At 36.4% G+C, this 17,822-nt stretch overlaps 3 protein-coding genes across 3 annotated transcripts in view; all 3 read left to right on the top strand.

The window, feature by feature from the left end:
* Window positions 1-2,832: 2,832 nt before the first annotated feature.
* Window positions 2,833-3,372, top strand: LOC136829596 (52 kDa repressor of the inhibitor of the protein kinase-like). Its single transcript, XM_067088443.1, has one exon. The coding sequence runs from the start codon at window positions 2,833-2,835 to the stop codon at window positions 3,370-3,372; it is 540 nt and encodes a 179-aa protein (XP_066944544.1).
* Window positions 3,373-3,526: 154 nt separating this feature from the next.
* LOC136829595 (uncharacterized) lies at window positions 3,527-4,261 on the top strand. Its single transcript, XM_067088442.1, has one exon. It carries the CDS (start codon window positions 3,527-3,529, stop codon window positions 4,259-4,261), a length of 735 nt encoding a protein of 244 aa, XP_066944543.1.
* A 7,157-nt stretch (window positions 4,262-11,418) lies between these two features.
* Window positions 11,419-17,822, top strand: part of LOC136829594 (dynein axonemal heavy chain 3-like) — a 162,758-nt gene continuing 156,354 nt past the window's right edge. Inside the window, exons 1-4 of the mRNA XM_067088440.1 lie at window positions 11,419-12,154; window positions 12,642-12,785; window positions 13,073-13,372; window positions 13,809-13,939. Coding sequence (XP_066944541.1) covers window positions 11,558-12,154; window positions 12,642-12,785; window positions 13,073-13,372; window positions 13,809-13,939 — 1,172 coding nt within the window. The 5' untranslated portion in view covers window positions 11,419-11,557. The remainder of the gene's footprint in view (window positions 12,155-12,641; window positions 12,786-13,072; window positions 13,373-13,808; window positions 13,940-17,822) is intronic.

Here is a 17,822-nt window from a genome sequence, read left to right as displayed (position 1 = left end):
CTTTGATGGAGTAAAGTACTGTAAACAAACATTCATCACGTATTTTAATTGGTATTGTGAGTGAATTAAGAACAAAATGTGTATAATTACAATCAAATAAGCACTGAGGACCTTCACTTGTGATGTTAGTAAGGATAAAACCACGGATTAAAGGTAAAAATGCATTTCAGTTCAACCACATGAGACACGGGAAATCCACGTCTCATACTTTCACTTGTAGCCTATAGGCAACAAAATGTTGTTTTATCGGGCTGATTACTACTAAAATCTTAAGTAATATCTATGAACATTATATATATACGCAATTAGTATTTAGTACACCGTTAAATGAGCGCTGGGAAGGCAGCGAAGTGTCCAATCGCCAATCATTTTGCATCAGTATTTGGGGGGACGCCATATTGGATTTAAAATTGCCTTCAACACTTCACATGCTTATTTTAGTTCGTATAGTAGTTTCCTATGGCTCATTTTGTTAATGAATCTCCCATCTTTAGAAAGGTTTTCTTAAAGGTGTAATTTTTTTGTTATTTCTCCAATTAAATATCGAGTGAAAATTCTGCCACCCATGTGTCTCATGCCCCATCGTTTTACCCCAATTCCACTGACTTGACAGTTCATTGTAAATAAATATAACCAACAGCCGAGCCAGATTGTCTGGGTTAAATTCAGGCATTCGTTTGGACGTTATCTTACTTTTGATAGGTCGTGGAAAAATGAAAATAAGTAACGCCAGCACACCCTGAACTGCAATGTAGCCTACACCTAAGTTAGACCAACTTCTTTTCTACAAACCTGTAGTTTCTGCGTCCCTCGTCGCCACTGTAGTGTTTTCATCAACCAGACTGACTACAAGGTAGTCTGACAGAAACTTGACATGTCATTCCAATTTTTATTCACAACGTAAAGGAATACATTTGAGCCAAGAGTGCCTCGATGAACGTCGGGACTCGGGAAGTCGACAGCCAAAAACATCAAACGCCCGCTTCCCAGCTTAAACAACAGGCACAAAAGAATAAATACATTATTTCCAAGTGATGTTTCTCATTCACTGGCAATACATATCAGATCCCCAATCAATTCTTCCTTTTACTCATTCACAAATAGTGCGCGAACTTGTATACGCGCGCCCGTGTTCGTTGTAATTGTCTCAATATCTGTTTCATATTAAGTGCTTCAGCCAGCGGAGTGAACTCTCTTACCTTTAGAAGAAAGAACATACAGCCATTTAATAAGTTATTAACTGTCGTGCACAAGTGGGTTTCCATTATCCAAGGCTTGCGTATACTGCAAGCACCAAATCGCACATTGAGTGCAAACCCAAAACCTTTTTCCTCATGTCAGGAAGCAGACTTCCTTTCCTCATGTCAGGGAGCAGCCAGTAGTTCTTGAATTTTGAAGGATGGATGTCGGTTGACCGGCCGAATGAAGCTCATTTTCTTGATAGAGTGATTGCAGTCAGGTCGTTCTTTTGGTAACTCTAGTTTCTCCTCTAACTTTTACCGTTCATATACTATACCATATGTACAGTTTTAGAGAGTATGCCAAATAATTGCAGTGTGCTTTTCTAGCAAAAAAAAAAAAATCAGATACTAGGATCCATTTACTTATGCACGCAATTGATGAGTCTTAGTTTGTGCATTCGTGGTTCAAGGATTTCATGAGAAATTACAGTTACACCTCACTTTCCTAAGCAGAGCAACAGAGTAAGTACAATATGTTAATTTTTGTTGTAACTTGTTGTTGTTGTTTAGCAATTTAGGCAGTAGGCAGTATTTATTAATCCATATTATATTTATTTGATTATATATTTATTTATTTATACGCTTCACTCAAAATATCATGGTAAGTCACTTTACTTTTATAACAATTTTATGTCAGCAAAATTACATTATTACCAAAACGAAGTTGTAACGATTCCAGACAAAAAAAAAAAAATACATTACTATACTCGGTTTTTTCCCACCTGTCCATCCGCCTGTGGTGCTCCCGCATGGTAACACTGCGTCTGGGGCTTTAGATAGTTATGCTATGTGTAAGTTTTAGGTAAATAAAAGGATATCTGGGTGTACATTTGCAGCTGAAAAGTGTTTTAATAATTTACTGTATACGAATTACACAGTTAATATTCGAAATAGGTTATTGTTGTTATTGTTTAATGTAAGCTGCCTTTTCGGGGATGGCGAATGGAACAGCCCGACACAGTGGCGGGAAAATTGCTTCTCTTGCTGTTCACTATGGCAACAATAATGTATTGATTTTATGTAGCGAAATTATTATTATTATTATTATTATTATTATTATTATTATTATTATTATTATTATTACATTCAACAGTAATAACAATATCCTATTTCGAATATTGACGGTGTAATTTGCATACAGTAAATTATTAAAACACTCTTCAGTTGCAAAATGTACACCCAGATATCCTTTTATTTACCTAAAACTTACACATAGCATAACTATTTAAAGCCCGGGACGCAGTGTTACCATGCGCGAGCACCACAGGCGGGTGGACAGATGGAAAAAAAAACGAGTATAGTTGTAAACAAGAGTTTTTGATGTCCTGTTTATATAACAATAATAATATCGGTAAATATCTTGGTAACTTTAATTTCGACGGAAATACCATAGAAGAAAAAAAGTCTTGCAATCACTTGGATTCTGTAGAACAAAAGCTGGATCTGTCATATTTGCCTCCTTTAGTACCAGAATGAATTTCTACAACTCTTAGCATCAACTGCAAGGAACAAATTACTTGATGATATCCATCGAGCAAAGTACTATGGGCTTTTATTTGATTCTACTCCCGACAGTGCCCATAGAGAGCAGATGCCTGAAACCGTGAGATATGTTGATATAAACTCTGAGACAAAAACAGTAACTGTAAAAGAGACATTTGTTGGTTTCATTGAAATCAAACAAAAAGATGCAGCAAGCATAGTTGAAGTAATATGTGATCAGCTAGAAAAGGACAATATGCCACTAAAGTACTGTCGGTCACAGTGTTACGACAACGCTATAGTCATGGCAGGGCACAAATCTGGTGTGCAGCAGAGGATCATTGAAAAGAACAGTAAAGCTGTATTTGTCATTTGTGACAACCACTCACTTAATCTAGCTGGTATTCATGCAGCCAGTGAAGAATCAGTTACAGTAACCTTTTTTGGCACATTAGATGCACTGTACAATTTCTTCTCACGCTCAACAATGCGATGGGACAAGCTGAGGAAAGCTATGCCAATCACACTAAAATCTGAATCTGAAACCCGATGGAGTGCAAGAGAAGAGGCAGTTAAACCAATTTGTCACCACTTTGATGACTTGGTTATTCTACTGGAAGAAATGTCTACTGATCTGAAAAAAATGTAGATACAAGAAGTGAAGCCAGTCAGCTGTTGCACCGGATTCTTACCTTTCATTTCCTTGCATTACTTTTCTTTTGGAATCTTATATTATCAAAAAGAGACTTCAAGACCATCAAATAAACTTCCACAATGCTGCCAAAGACTTAAAGGCACTTGAAATGTATTTCAATAAAAACAGAGAAGCAATCTGTAACGAGTCGCTCAGTGTAGCATTAGAACTATGTGAGAATTGTGATGTTATGGTAGAGCTGAGGACCAGAATAAAGAAAAGGATGCCAGGAGAAACAGCTACTGGTGTAGGTCTCAGTGCAAAACAAGAGACCGTGCGTCTAATAAAAGGTACAATAGATAGACTGCATACTGAAATGAAACAACGTAGCACAAGACTTGAAGATCTAGACAACAAGTTTGGGTTTCTGCTAGATGTAGGACAAACTCTTAAAAAAGGTAAAAGTTCTGGATTACTGGATGACGAGAGAATGAAGGAAAACTATTTACATGTTGGTGAATTCTACAGTAGTGATTTGGATGGTAATGAACTTTATGAGGAAATCTTAGACTGCAGAATGCTCTTGGCAAGTAGAACGGATGTTCAGATTTCCACTCCAGAGAAGCTCATCCAGTTCATTATACAATATGGTGTCGAAAATGTTTTCCCCAACTTAAGAGTAGCAATCCAACTTATGCTCACAGTAGCAATTTCAATTGCAAGCTGTGAACGTTCGTTCAGTAAACTGAAATTGACTATTGCTTATCTGAGGACCTCAGTGGGACAGGGCAGACTTAACGCCCTAGCATTTCTTAGTATTGAGCGTGAAGAGGTAGAACTCATCAACTTTGATGATGTTACTGATAATTTTGCTTCGGCAAAGTCTCGCACAGTCCAAATATAATTGCCATTAACTTTTATTTTTTCTAATCTCTTTACAATTAATGTTACATTTTAAATGTTAAATCTAAGCAGTTTCAGAAGCTGACAAATTAGTTTTAATTTTTTTTATTCAGTTTTAATGAAAGTTCTTTGATTGGTAAGGGCTATTTTAGAATGACCAGTCAGATCATTACTCTAACTAACAAGTTTGCAACTCTGTAAAGCTTGCGTGCATGTAAAAATTCTGTTTAAAACTGTTTTTATCAATGCTAATTTACAAATTTTTTTAGTTCAGAACTTCAGGATTATGTATTGCTTTTTTTTTTTTTTTTTTACAAATAATAAATCCCTATTTCTTTTATATATTTTTGTGCAGAATAGTGTTGGTAAAACATAATTTTATCACTAAACTCCATGACTTTAACTAACGAGTTTGCTCAATAATGCATTTAAAAATTTTATCCAAAACTCATTTCCACAGTTTTACAGTTTCAGGATCATGTTTTTTTATACCTTCTGTTGGTAAAACATTGCATCTCCCTCAATAATAAATAATGTTAACCTTCTGGTAATAAATAATGTTGTACTAGTAAACTCAATATACCTTCTGGCAGTAAATAATGATAGCTTGTTCTTTATGTTGTCAACTGAATCATTGTGGTACAGATCCAGAATCCTTAAGATTTATTCCATGACAAAGGGCGCCATATTCTGTGCTTGGCTTGGGCGCCAGTAACCCTAGTTACGTCTCTGTCTGAGGCACTACCCTTGACTAGACTTTTGGCTAGTTGATAATTCTCTTTCAGGCAACGGAAATTTTAACATTGCTTTGGGATGAGAAGAGGGAAACACACTGGTCATTACAAAATGACAGATGAAACCATATAAGTTTTTGAATATGAACCATCATCTTTTGTGTTAAAAAAAAAATTATTTGTTTTTTTGTGCCAGAATGAGCACTTGAGCTTTAAGCACTTCACATCTGTATAGCACATGATTTACTTGGCCATAACCAGGTAGGCGTATCTTTGCCAGCAATCCTTTATCTTTTGCATTACTCTTGCCGCACACAATTTTTTATTGTAGATTTGTTCTCCATGCCCTTGGCATATATGATTTTCCTTCAATTAAAATGGGGGGGGGGAGGAACAACACTCACTTTTAAGAGTTTATTTAAATGAAATCAACACTTTAGGAGAGCACTCTGATTTCAGCCATTCCATTGACAGACATCAGCTTACAAAGCAGAGTTGTCACTGGACAGTAACTGCGTATAGAGCCCTGAGGGGAGTTGTAGCAAATGTGTGTTAAGATAAAGTTGTAACGAGCCAACTATATGATTAGGAAGGTCATTTCATAGTTTGATTTCACAAAAGAAGACTTGGAATGAACTGCAAGTCTAACACTTCGTGATGGCAGATGGGTACACATGGATGATCAGAACTCTGAAAGTATTTAACAAAGCATGCACAACAAGCTAATCGAATGGGTTGCCAGAAACGGGTATACTAAGATCTGTAATAAGACATTTACAGAACACAAGTTTTGTACAACAATAATTAAAGATAACAGACAGAACATAGGCAGAATAAAAGATTAAAACATTTCCACTAGTTAGACAGGTCTCCAAAAATCTTGGAAGACCTGATTGATTTACAATTTTTTGGCGTCAATAACGGTGGAATGTAGCTTGTGCTTCTCAAAGTGAATTTTACTGGAATTTTAAATGAGTCTCATTCAGTCAGAAGGCCTGGGGGTGGTAGGGATGGGGTTGGGGTGGGCGGGAGGTCTGAAACAGTGACTCAGTATGCGAGTTATATTATCATAGTGCATAGTCGATGTGACTTTTAATCGAAAGGTTTTCTTAAAGGTTGTTTTAATAAAGCTTAGGCAAAGCTAAAACATGCTATAAATGATGAAGCGTAACATCATGTAGCTTAATAATGGACGCTTGTTTTATTAGAACGCGTGGACGAGTTCCCTAAATTAGTGCAACTTTGTGTTGATACTTTTAATTTTATTATATTTCCTTCTTTTTTTCTAATCACTATCATTATCATTCTAAATAGGTAGGTACTGTCAGTCATTTTAATGAACTGGTAGAATTCACAACTTATAAAAATTTTTCCAGGACTTAGGTCGTTGAAGGTACGTACGTGGGATCAGTTGATTAATTAATCAGTCAGTTGTCTTAGTTTTATGCTGAACAGTTGACACAAGACCTTTGGTAGTACTTGAACCACTGGCGGCCTCTGGCACGGTGGTGTAAACATTTGAGGGACTGCCCTCTGGAGGAGGTGTGATGAACCGCCAGTCACCATAGCAACGAGGACGCTTTCCGCTTCAACTGATCAGTGTTCACTTTCTATACAAAGTATAAAACGATCATTTCGCTGTCACCGAACGGAAGCACTCTGTCTGCTTCTTAAATACCGAAAATGTGATTTTCACCTTCAAAGGTAAAGTCAGTTTCTTTTCTTGGAAGGTATTAGCCAACGGTTTACTTTCATTCGTCCGTCCAAAACTGCCGATATTGATTTCTTGTTATGATGTTACTCGGATTATCAGGTCATAGGGAAGTAGAAACGATGAAGTTATTCAATAAGTTTGTGGGGTCTATAATTAGCTGGACTGCAGATCTGGTTCGTAATGGACTACATTTCTTTACTAATAATTTTTTGATGTTCACGCATATTAATCAGCTTTATTCAGTAGCTTAGAGGGACGAAAATTAAACTTTTCATCGTGAAACACTTGTGATCCTGAATGAATCGAGTAGTAGTATTAATACAGATGTACATATTTGTTTGTTTTCAGTTACGTCACATGTGTACGAGAGGGTTTATTGACCCAAATACACCATAGCCCATTTTCTCTCATGTCATATGTACTTTATGTTGCAAAAGCTAGTGGAACCGGCAGTCTTGTGCTTTTAACCAACCCAGGCAAAATAGAAATATAACAAGTAAAAAAGTTTCTTTGGAGCAATCGAGTTTTCTGCACAGCCGCTATACTGTATAATCAAGGCCGCCGAAAGTAGATCTATCTTTCGGTTGTCTCGGTATGATGCTGTATGAGCCGCGGCCTATGAAACTTTAACCACGGCCCGGTGGTGACCTATCCTGTATCGTTGCCAGAAGCACGACCATGGTTAACTTTAGCCTTAAATAAAAGAAAAACTACTGAGGTTAGAGGGCTGCAGTTCGGTATCTTTGGTGGTTGGAGGGTGGATGATCAGCATACCATTTTGCAGCCCCTCTAGCCTTAGTTGTTTTTAAGATCTGAGGGCGGACAGAATAAAGTTCGGACGGACAGACAAAGCTGGCACAATAGTTTTCTTTTAAAGAAAACTAAAAAGGGGGAATAAGAAAAGGGATAGAGTATAACTTTGCCAGATGGCAGAGTAAAAGGGTCATTGAAACGACTGCTGACCTCTAAAGATTACATGTCTGATCTGGTGGCCTTGCAGATACCTCATACACACACACACACACACACACACACACACACACACACACACACACACACACACACACACACACACACACATATATATATATATATATATATATATATATATATATATATATATATATATATATATATACTGTATATATATATATATATATGATAGAGAGGAAGAGAGAGAGATGCAATATCCAACTATGAGCCCTGTTGGAGAAGTAGCCTATATATTTGCAGTGACATGAACACCTACCTACTATGGTTTTTTTCTTATTACCGGAATAAGGGGGTATCACTCTTTTGTATGTAACACGTCCTCGTGAGGTTTAAGGTAAACGAGTGATTCCAAATAGTAGAGGCGAGAAAAATAATAATAATTTTATTATGATGAATTTAGAGGCTCATAACATGTTGTAAGTATTAAGCTTTAGTTACCTACCTGAATATAGAAATGAAGCAAAGGAGAAAGTTATACCTCAACAAAAGCACGACTCCTTGGATGATCATCATTTATCAAACAGAATATCAAGAATGGGTGATGATGAGGGAGTTGAACATTTAGACGGAATTCTATTCCCTTATGTGGGGGACAACTCGTAGATTTCGTGTGCTTGAAATTACACTTACGAGAAAAAATACTCCAGATAGAGAAGAGATAACTGCAATTCTTCTTCTTCTTCGTTTAACGTGCTTTTTCCTATTGTGGGTAACAAAAGGTGAACAGCTGGCTTTATGGCATCTCTCAGTTGATTTTACACTTATCCTAAACACTACATATCGTTACAACGACAGGTACAATTTTTTTAAAACAGGTTATTAATAAAATCGCTAAAAACGTACTTGAAACAATGATGGCTTACAGCGTCCGGTAAAATAATAAAGAGAACAGCAAAGTTTCTCCTCCTTCATGAATTCCAACTACTAGTTTCCTTTGACGTCAGTGACCTTAGTAGTTGTGACACCAGAAAAGTCCTAATAATAATTAATTAGTTTCCTTTACATGCTAAAGTGTGACGACAAGCCCGCAACTCAAAACGAAAGAAAATGTGACTGCCTAATGATTAACCATTCTTACTGGTGTTTATTAATAATCATTACTGGTGAATTGCATGCCAGTTGTAAGTTTTTGACCTATCTCCAAATGATCAACATTAAGTTAACTCATTTCAGTCAAATGCGGTACCAAGGTTATACATCAGTACGTTTAAAGGAAAAGCAAATGAAATGAAAGCCTCTTTAGTAATACCAAACCAAAATATCTGAACGAAACAACTCAAATGTGAAACATACTTCAATATTCCAATATCAGCAATTTATTTATGTCTTGTTAATTTGTTCATCTTTGCTTACTTAATTCTTTTTCATCTCCCAGAAGAGGAATAACTCAAGGCGAACCGTTTTAGTGTCTCCATGAGTAAGCGATGTGGGGGAAGGGGTGTTAGTTTGATTGATATACCAGAAGCTGACAAAGACCTGGTTGTGCTAATAAATGCATGCTCAGAATTTCAAGTGGAATCAGTTAAAAAGAAACTCAGGAAATGGAAAACACCAGGTTATGATGGAATAATCTGAAACTGAACTCCAGACTGTTTTGCGGAATACGAAATGAGGAAACAAAGCCTAAAGATTCGGAACTGGAAGTTATGTCTGTGGTAACAAAACAAGCTGGCCCGACTGAATGTTGAGAACCTGGAGGCCGATTTTAATGAAAATATTCAGTATGCTTATTCCCAATAAGCTAAAGAAAGAAACTGATAAATTCTTGGAGATGAACAAGGTGGTTTTAGAAAAGGTGAGAGTTGCACAGATCAAATATTTGTGTAAAGACTCTGTACAGCAGCGTAAGGAATTTCAAATCCTGTCTGCTTTTGCCAATTATGAGGTCTTGCGTCAGTATGACATTCCCGTAAAATGTAAAGCTAATTGAAATTATACATAAACGAAGTAAATGCAAAAGGAGTGTTATTTCACATATGTTGTTTACCCTTTTCATAGATTTTGCGGCAAAAAAAGTGGTCGGAGATGAAGAGGTTTAGATTTCAGTAACCAAACTTCGCAGACTTAGAATATACTGTTTTAATCAACGAAACTTAACAAGATTAACAAGCTTGCTAAGTAGAATGCATTATATATCTCGATAGATAGGATTCAAAATAAATCTAGCAGAACAGAAGTGATGACACAAAGGGATGAAATAACATTCGATGGAGACAGGGTTATTGAGGCCGGATCTTTCAGCTATCTAGGAACAATGTTATCAAGTACTGGTTTTCTCGAGCTAGAACTCAGTGAAAGTCTAAAAAAGGCTAACATTAATGAAAGTCTAAAAAAGGCTAATCCTCCGTAGGGGCTTAGTGCCGTCAATGCACCTCATGCGGTTCACTGTATGCATTACTAAAGGTTCTTTGCAGCCTGCCTTCAGCCCCCTAGCTGCAACCCCTTTCGTTCCTTTTACTGTACCTTCATTCATATTTTCTTTCTTCCGTCTTACTTTCCACCTTCTCCTAACAATTGATTCATAGTGCAACTGCGAGGCTTTCCTCCTATTACACCTCTCAAGCCCTTTATTGTCAATTTCCGTTTCAGCGCTGAATGATCTCATTGGTCCCAGTGCTTGGCTTTTAGCCCAAAATTATATATTTAATAAAAAAAAGGCTAATCAAACAATGGGATAGCTGAATAAGACTTGTAAATCAAATAGATTGAAACTGCATGAAAACGTAAGATTATATGTAAGTCTAATACGATATTCTAGAATATTAGGAGTCAGATTTCATGACAGAGTAGGAAATGATACCAGAAGGAAAATGACAGAAGTTCCGTATGTACTGTAGGTGAGATGATGAAGGAAGGGAGAGGGAGATGGCTGGGACTTACCCGTCGCACAACCCCTGGAAGAATAGTACATGATACTGTCACCTGGGCTCTTGTTGGCGCCAGAAGAGTTAAAAGACCCAGATCCGCTTGATGAGAACTATGAAAAGGAAGGCTGGAGATAAGTAGAGATTTGTGGAAGATAAAGCACCGGGAAGGCATGAGTGACAATTTCAGAGGCCCTTTTCGTCACACGCCATTGCTGGCGATGAAGATGATTGTTGCTGTTTGCTAGGTTTCTATTTTTCACAAAAATACATTTTATTCTGTAGGAGTTTCTTCTGCAAGTCACTAACCTTTTTGGCTAGTTCCATAGGGTTGTGTGCTTACGTTGGATGATCAAAGTATTTTTTGACAGAACCTTTGGTACAGAATTTTAGTTTTGATTGTCGGGTTCAGTTTTTATACGAGGGTGTCTGAAGTGCTTTCTTTCAGTGATATTACTTTCCCGTATGCTCATGGTGCAAAGGTTAATATTGTTATGTGATTCAATATTCAATGAGGAGCCTTTAACGTTTATTCCCTCATCTATCATCAAGGGACTTGCATGAGATGAGCTGAAATTTGAAAGTTTTGAATGTTAATTATAAAATTATATCTTGTATTTTTAATTGCCTCCAAAATAAATGCTTCTAAGATGTACATTGAAGGGTATCGTTTCAAGACTTTTTCATTTATATAAAATTTTTTATCTTTGTTACTACCCATTGCAAAACTATCTACATATGTTTGTGTGCGGCTTCATATATGAATATGCACGGTTTTTGGTATGATTTTTTTATTTATTGATGTCTGCTACAAGAGCTTCCCTGTCATACCTGGTTGCTCTGTTTGTTTATGAACAATTTGCAAGGACAGATTTAATAATATTCCTAGTAATAAGTAGCAACCATATTCAGAATTTGACGTTTGTATTAGGTCGAAGTAATATGATTTTTTTCTTGTTTATTTTTACATTTTAGGTCAGCAAGTAGTGACAATGGCTACTGGGGAAAGCTTTTTCCAAACCCCAGTTGGGGAAAAGCGTGGCGTCCCTCCACTGAGACTCCAACGTAGTCAGTCAGCGCGCCCCAGAAGACATCGAGAGCAAGATGAAGCCAACAGAATGCGCCTCCCCTCTGCAATAGTGGGTCCTCCCCCTATATCCCCAAAGTCAAGTCCACTGGGTGGGTCCTTTCAGAGCAGGACCATCCATGAGGAGATTGAGCTGATTAAAGAGAAGAAGAATCCCGAACGCCACAGTCTAAATAGCAGTTCAGAGACTGACTTCCATTCCAGATCATCCTCCAGCAGCAAAACTTTCCAGACAACCGAGATTTCTAGGACTACAACAACAGCAGAGTCGTCTTTGGAGAAAAGATCATATCAGGTGCTGTCACCGGTGAAGTTAGAGAGGCGAGAGACGGTCCTGAAGAGACCCAAATCTGCTGCCATTTCGTCTGTCAGACAAAAGAAACAGAAAGTTAGGACGAAGGTGAAGAAAACGAGTGAACTAGTGATTCCAGAGGAGGAAGAAGGACTTGAGTTTCCACCACTTCTTCTGAGTGGTTTTAAGACTAAAGCTGTACTGTCTAAGGTAATGTTTCTTTCCAGGTTATATCAATATTTTCTGATGTGAAATGGAGCAATTTCATTTTTAGTAAATGTATGCAACACAACGGAAATTAAGCAAATTGGAAAGAGTATTTGATAAACAGACACAAAAGATATACCAAATAAATCAACTTTATTTATAACCCAACCATTTCTAATTTAACCTAACCTGATGTTGTCCAACCTTACTTAATCTAATTTTATCTAGTCAGCAGAGTTGCCTTAAACCTCTATGATATGTCCCCATAAATCAATAAAGCTAAATTAAAAGGAGTAAGCTTTTGTAAACGTAAATCAAATAGAAAAAAAGTTAGAAAAACACCTTCTGAATCTTGGTTCATATTTCATGAACCACACAGGTGGAAGATAATTTGAGAAGGAATCTATACTTCATTTTCTGGTAGTTGATAAGTGTTCTTATATATGTGTTTGATGTGCTTTTGTTCATTTGTCTGTTACTGTCACTGCAGCGTGTCAACTATGTGCTGACGCCCAGTGAGAGGATTGGCAGTAACCTTACTCCCAACAGTTATTTAGTAAGAATTCCACCAAGATTTCCTAAAGGGCGCCAGCAGTATTCTGTCCTACCATACATACTGAAGCAGAATACCAGAGTAAGTATTAACTGTGGAAAAGATGAAATTACTGAAGATAGTTATGATCATGATAACTCATAAAATCAAGATTTAAAAATGGATGATTTTTTGTGGTAATATGCTGTAGATTTCAAAAATTTGATCTGAAAATGGGAAAGGTAATGGCAGTGGATGGGATGAACAAGTTTCCAAACATGTGATAGAGAAAATTAGACTATAAAGACCGTTGGAAACATGATGTCATTCACGGACATTAGTGTGTTCATATTTCATTTCTGTTAAACTAATGTCTTCTCTTACATCAGCCTCCAAGCAACCCAGAGACGAGGGTGGTTCTCCTAACGAAGCTACTCAGAAGAAGATACAGGCTCTGGGCTATTTCCGAGGCCGTCACGACGAGGATGAAAGCAGAAAGGGCCAGTCTTCTCTCAGCTAGGTTGTCCTCTACTTCAGCGTCGTCTGTGGGATCCGTGAAGCCCAAGATATCTGCAGCAGGGATGAAAGTGATAGAAGAATTTCACCTTCACTCCCTGTTGAAGAAGCAAGAAGAGCGAGCTAGGATAGAAGCAGCCAAGGCAAAGAAAAACAAAGGAGCTAAAAAGGTAGTTTTAATTTTGATAATTTTATGAATCTTGAAAAATCATTATAGGGTTCTTCAATCATTACCGCCTCAGTACATGAAGGTATTGCACCCAGTGTGCCTCCTTTATAGAATTCCCTTGAATTTGACCTGCAGGTTTTCTTCCTTTTGCTTTTCATTTGCCTCCTCGCAAGGCTGTCGAACCTATATATGGCTTTATCATTTTAGAAAATTCAGCCCGCTCAAGATCAGATGTTTTGGACAGATATACGCCTTCACGAAGGAGTTATAAGCCTTATTAAACTGTGTTAGAATAATAGTAATAATAATAACAATAATAATAATAATAATAACCACTGTCAGTAAATGCAATTTCCTTTAATCCCAATTATTAGGTTCTACGGAAGCCATAATAATAACCATTGTCATTAAATGAAATTTCCTTCAATCCCAACTGTAAGGTTCTACGGAAGCCAAAAAAGGAAGTGAGGTTCCGTGAATCATCTGAACTGTGTGGCTTGGAGGAACAACTTCGTTTACTGCATGAGGAACGAGCTCGCCGTCCACAGCCATCGGAGAGAGATCTCACAAGGTCAGTTATAAACAGAAGCCCATATTCCATAGATTGATGAGTAATAGGCTGGTATTTCAATCTAGCATTACAACCACCAGGGTTGTTGAATGTGCATACACACACACACACACACACACACACATATATATATATATATATATATATATATATATATATATATATATATATATATATATATATATATATATATATATATATATATATATATATATATATACCATCATTATCGCCTCTAACACCACTAGATGCAGAGGACTTATGTGAAATTGCGGCGCTTGTCTTCCCTGTGCATTGTCTTTCACAAATTTCTATTCATCTTCAGCCTCCTTTCTCGTATTTGTTATCCAACTAGTTCTAGTTCTTCCAACACTTCAGGAGGCCATCTGATACTGTCATGAACTATTCTCCCATTTTTTGTGCGAAGAAATGTCCAAACCATCTCCATCTCCCTCCTCTCACTGTCTCATCTATGTGGAAATTCCGTAATATCCAGATCAATCTATACAGCGAAACCAGTATATATTTGCGCTTGTGCCCATCAACTGGACAAACGCAACAGAAATGTTATTTTGTAATAGTTACATTGGCAAGAATAAAATTGTATCTGCTTTTATGAAGACTTGTTCCAGAAAACTTTTAAATTTGAGCATTAGTATGTATACATTAGACAACCTTATTATTGATTAAATAATGGAGAACTTAAAGATTATCTTTTGACCGCTTTTTTCTGTTCTAGAATAGTGGTTTTATTATTTACTTAATTCGTTATTGTTATTGTTGGTATGGAAGAGAGGGGGAATGTCTTTTTTATGTATTTGTCTTTATCTGATTTTATGTACTGGTTGTAAGTATGTATATATATATATATATATATATATATATATATATATATATATATATATATATATATATATATATATATATATATATACTGTAAGTGTGTTTGTATAAAACTGACTGCTCAGAAACCCTCATTCACAAATGAGCTCAGTACGATGACTGATATGGATGAGGAGTGAACAATAATATATATATATATATATATATATATATATATATATATATATATATATATATATATATATATATATATATATATATTACATAAAAATAAAAATGTTTGTTTATTTGTTTGGATGCTATAGAAATCCGAACAATTTGACAGACCCTGAAAAAATTTTTCACACAGCCTCTGTGTCACCCCAGAAAGATTTATAACTCAAAATCAAACCCCTACCCTGTGACAGACATACAAACACAGATATCTTTTACGTCATCTTTCCTTCAGTGCTTTATGGGTTAATTCACATTTTCCAGCTGACGCTCCACCTTTTCTTCCAGGCTTTGTCAGACGTATGAGTAACCTACAACAATAAATCCAAATCCCCTATAACATCAATTTTTGATCAGAATTTATGTGAAGTTTGATCATAAATTATGAGAATTGCTAACATAATTGTTTATTACCTTGATAAAATCTTCTTTTTCTTTTAACATGCTTTTTTCCCATTTGATGCCTTCTTTTGAAGGACTTTGATTTGGCTTTGGGGTAGACCATAGTCTCTATCGGCTGCCCTGCCTGTCATCGCTTAGACCCTGGTAGGGTATGTACATGTATTGTACCAGTCACCAGTGCCCTTTCTCCCAGCAGCGAGAAGTTGTTGTGCGGTTAGGCCAACAGTCAAGACGTGTGAGATGTCTTGTTATGTTTTTAGGAGATGTTGGAGTGGCTTTGTTTGTGTGTATATTTGTCTGTAACACCCTTTTGCTTTTAAGCAAACCTATCCGTCGATTACATACATAATCCCAGGGTGTCTACACGGATAGCAAAGTGTCCGCCTCGCTGAACGGTCGGCTGCGGATTTGAACCCACGCCACAGACCTTTATGAAGTCCGAAGCCGCTGCTTTAACCGACTTGGCCATCGAGGCTCTTATTACCTTGATAAAATCAACATTGAAAACCTACAGGGCATAAAACTATAGGTACACGAGGAAGTTGAACTCCTCCCACTGCAAACCCTATAATCAGTTAGTATATCCAACAGAATTAAACAGATGTGTTTGACTGTATTAGAATTAGTTTCATTCAGTCATAAAGCAACGTAATTCAAAATGCACATGGCCATTCTTTGACCCAACTTTATTTATGACAATTATAAATGAAAACCTATATTGGTTTAAATGAGGTTTGGAATTATTTATCGGCAACAGAGTGGTGAGGAGCAAGAGACAGTGGAAGAAACGTTGCCAGTTAACCATATATACAGGCCTTCCCGAGGTCTATCTCAGCACATTATAAATTTGATCGAAGAACTAAGTAACGATTTTCAAACAATCACGAACATACAGTAGAATATGCATGAAAAAATGAAGCATCAACTTAAACTCAGTGATTAACACACTTTTATTTGAAATGGACACCTGTCAACTACAGTACATCAACCCATGAACAGCAAGACTAGAAGAGTAACTACCAGTCAATTTGCACCTATTGCTGAATTTCCGTCATTTAGGAAAATAAAATGTTTTTGTTTATGATATTTATTAGAATGGTAAATATCCATTTCTGTTTTTTATCAACGTAAGTATTCAAAACAATAAATAAGCGTTTGCCCTACATTCCCCCGCAAAGGGAATGTTTTTGTTTATAATACATTATTACGTTATTACCTTAGGTACAAATTGACCGTTAGGTGCTCACCAAACCTTGCTTTGTAGGGGTTGATATACTCGCCGTACGAACATGCCTAATGGTAATTTTTTTATATCATTCCGTGTAACCTTACATTAAATGGTATGTTCATAAATTTGATGTCATTGTAAAGTTAATGAGTTGTAATTTATTATGCTATGTTAAAAAACGTCCCTAAATCAAATATAAAGCATACGTATCACGAGTTGAAGTTAGCCCCATTGGAAAATTTGATGTCATTGTAAAGTTAATGAGTTGTAATTTATTATGCTATGTTAAAAACGTCCCTAAATCAAATATAAAGCATACGTATCACGAGTTGAAGTTAGCCCCATTGGAAAATGTTTGCAACTTTTTTTCTTAATTCTCCAAAATCACTAAACTGAGATACCTAATTTTTTTTCTATTCAGCACAAAAGCAAAATAAGTTGCCATTTTTTTATATATAACTCATTACTATTTGCGTTAGGTGTGATATGACAAAGGGCAGTGAATCAAAGGCAAAGTATATGAATGAGTTGCAGGTTGGATACTATTTTTAAAAAAATCACCAAAAATAGGTACATTCAAATGTCTAATTTTTATTTACACGATGAGAAAATTCAATACTTTTTGTTTCCAAAAAATTCCACTGACTGATGAGGTGGAAGGCTAGCTGCTGTATAAATTGACTTAATAATAGGAAAGAAGCAAAAAGGCTTAACAGTGTATAGTCTAAATATTTCTAATAAAAAAAGATGTATATTCTCATACAATATTAATGAGTTTAAACTAGAACCTGAGAGAGAGAGCGAGATGGACAGGAAGTAAGAGAGAAAGAAGAGGGGTGTTAGGGAAAAAAAAGAGGGAGAGAGAGAGAGAGAGAGAGAGAGAGAGAGAAGTTTATCGGTTGTTAGTCAGAGTTTTTCCGGGCAGCGCCGCGTTGGTTAGCTAGTCTATTATATATAAGTGAATGTTTATATATTCATGTGGACACTATAGAAATCCGAACCGCTTGACAGACCCAAACAAAATTTTGCACACTGCCTTTATTTTATCGCCGTTATGTTGACGACACTTGTCCTTTTCAAAGACCGTCACCACTGTGACCAGTTTTCACAGTATGCTAATTCACTACATAATAACATTAAATTTACTTATGAATTAGAAAATAATAACCAAGTATCCTTTTTTGACACCATCGTCAT

This window comes from Macrobrachium rosenbergii, chromosome 44, assembly GCF_040412425.1.
Source record: "Macrobrachium rosenbergii isolate ZJJX-2024 chromosome 44, ASM4041242v1, whole genome shotgun sequence".
NCBI classification, from domain to species: Eukaryota; Metazoa; Arthropoda; class Malacostraca; order Decapoda; family Palaemonidae; genus Macrobrachium; species Macrobrachium rosenbergii.
The sequence above is the reverse complement of the archived record's forward strand: the minus strand, read 5'-3'. Positions and strand labels throughout refer to the sequence as shown.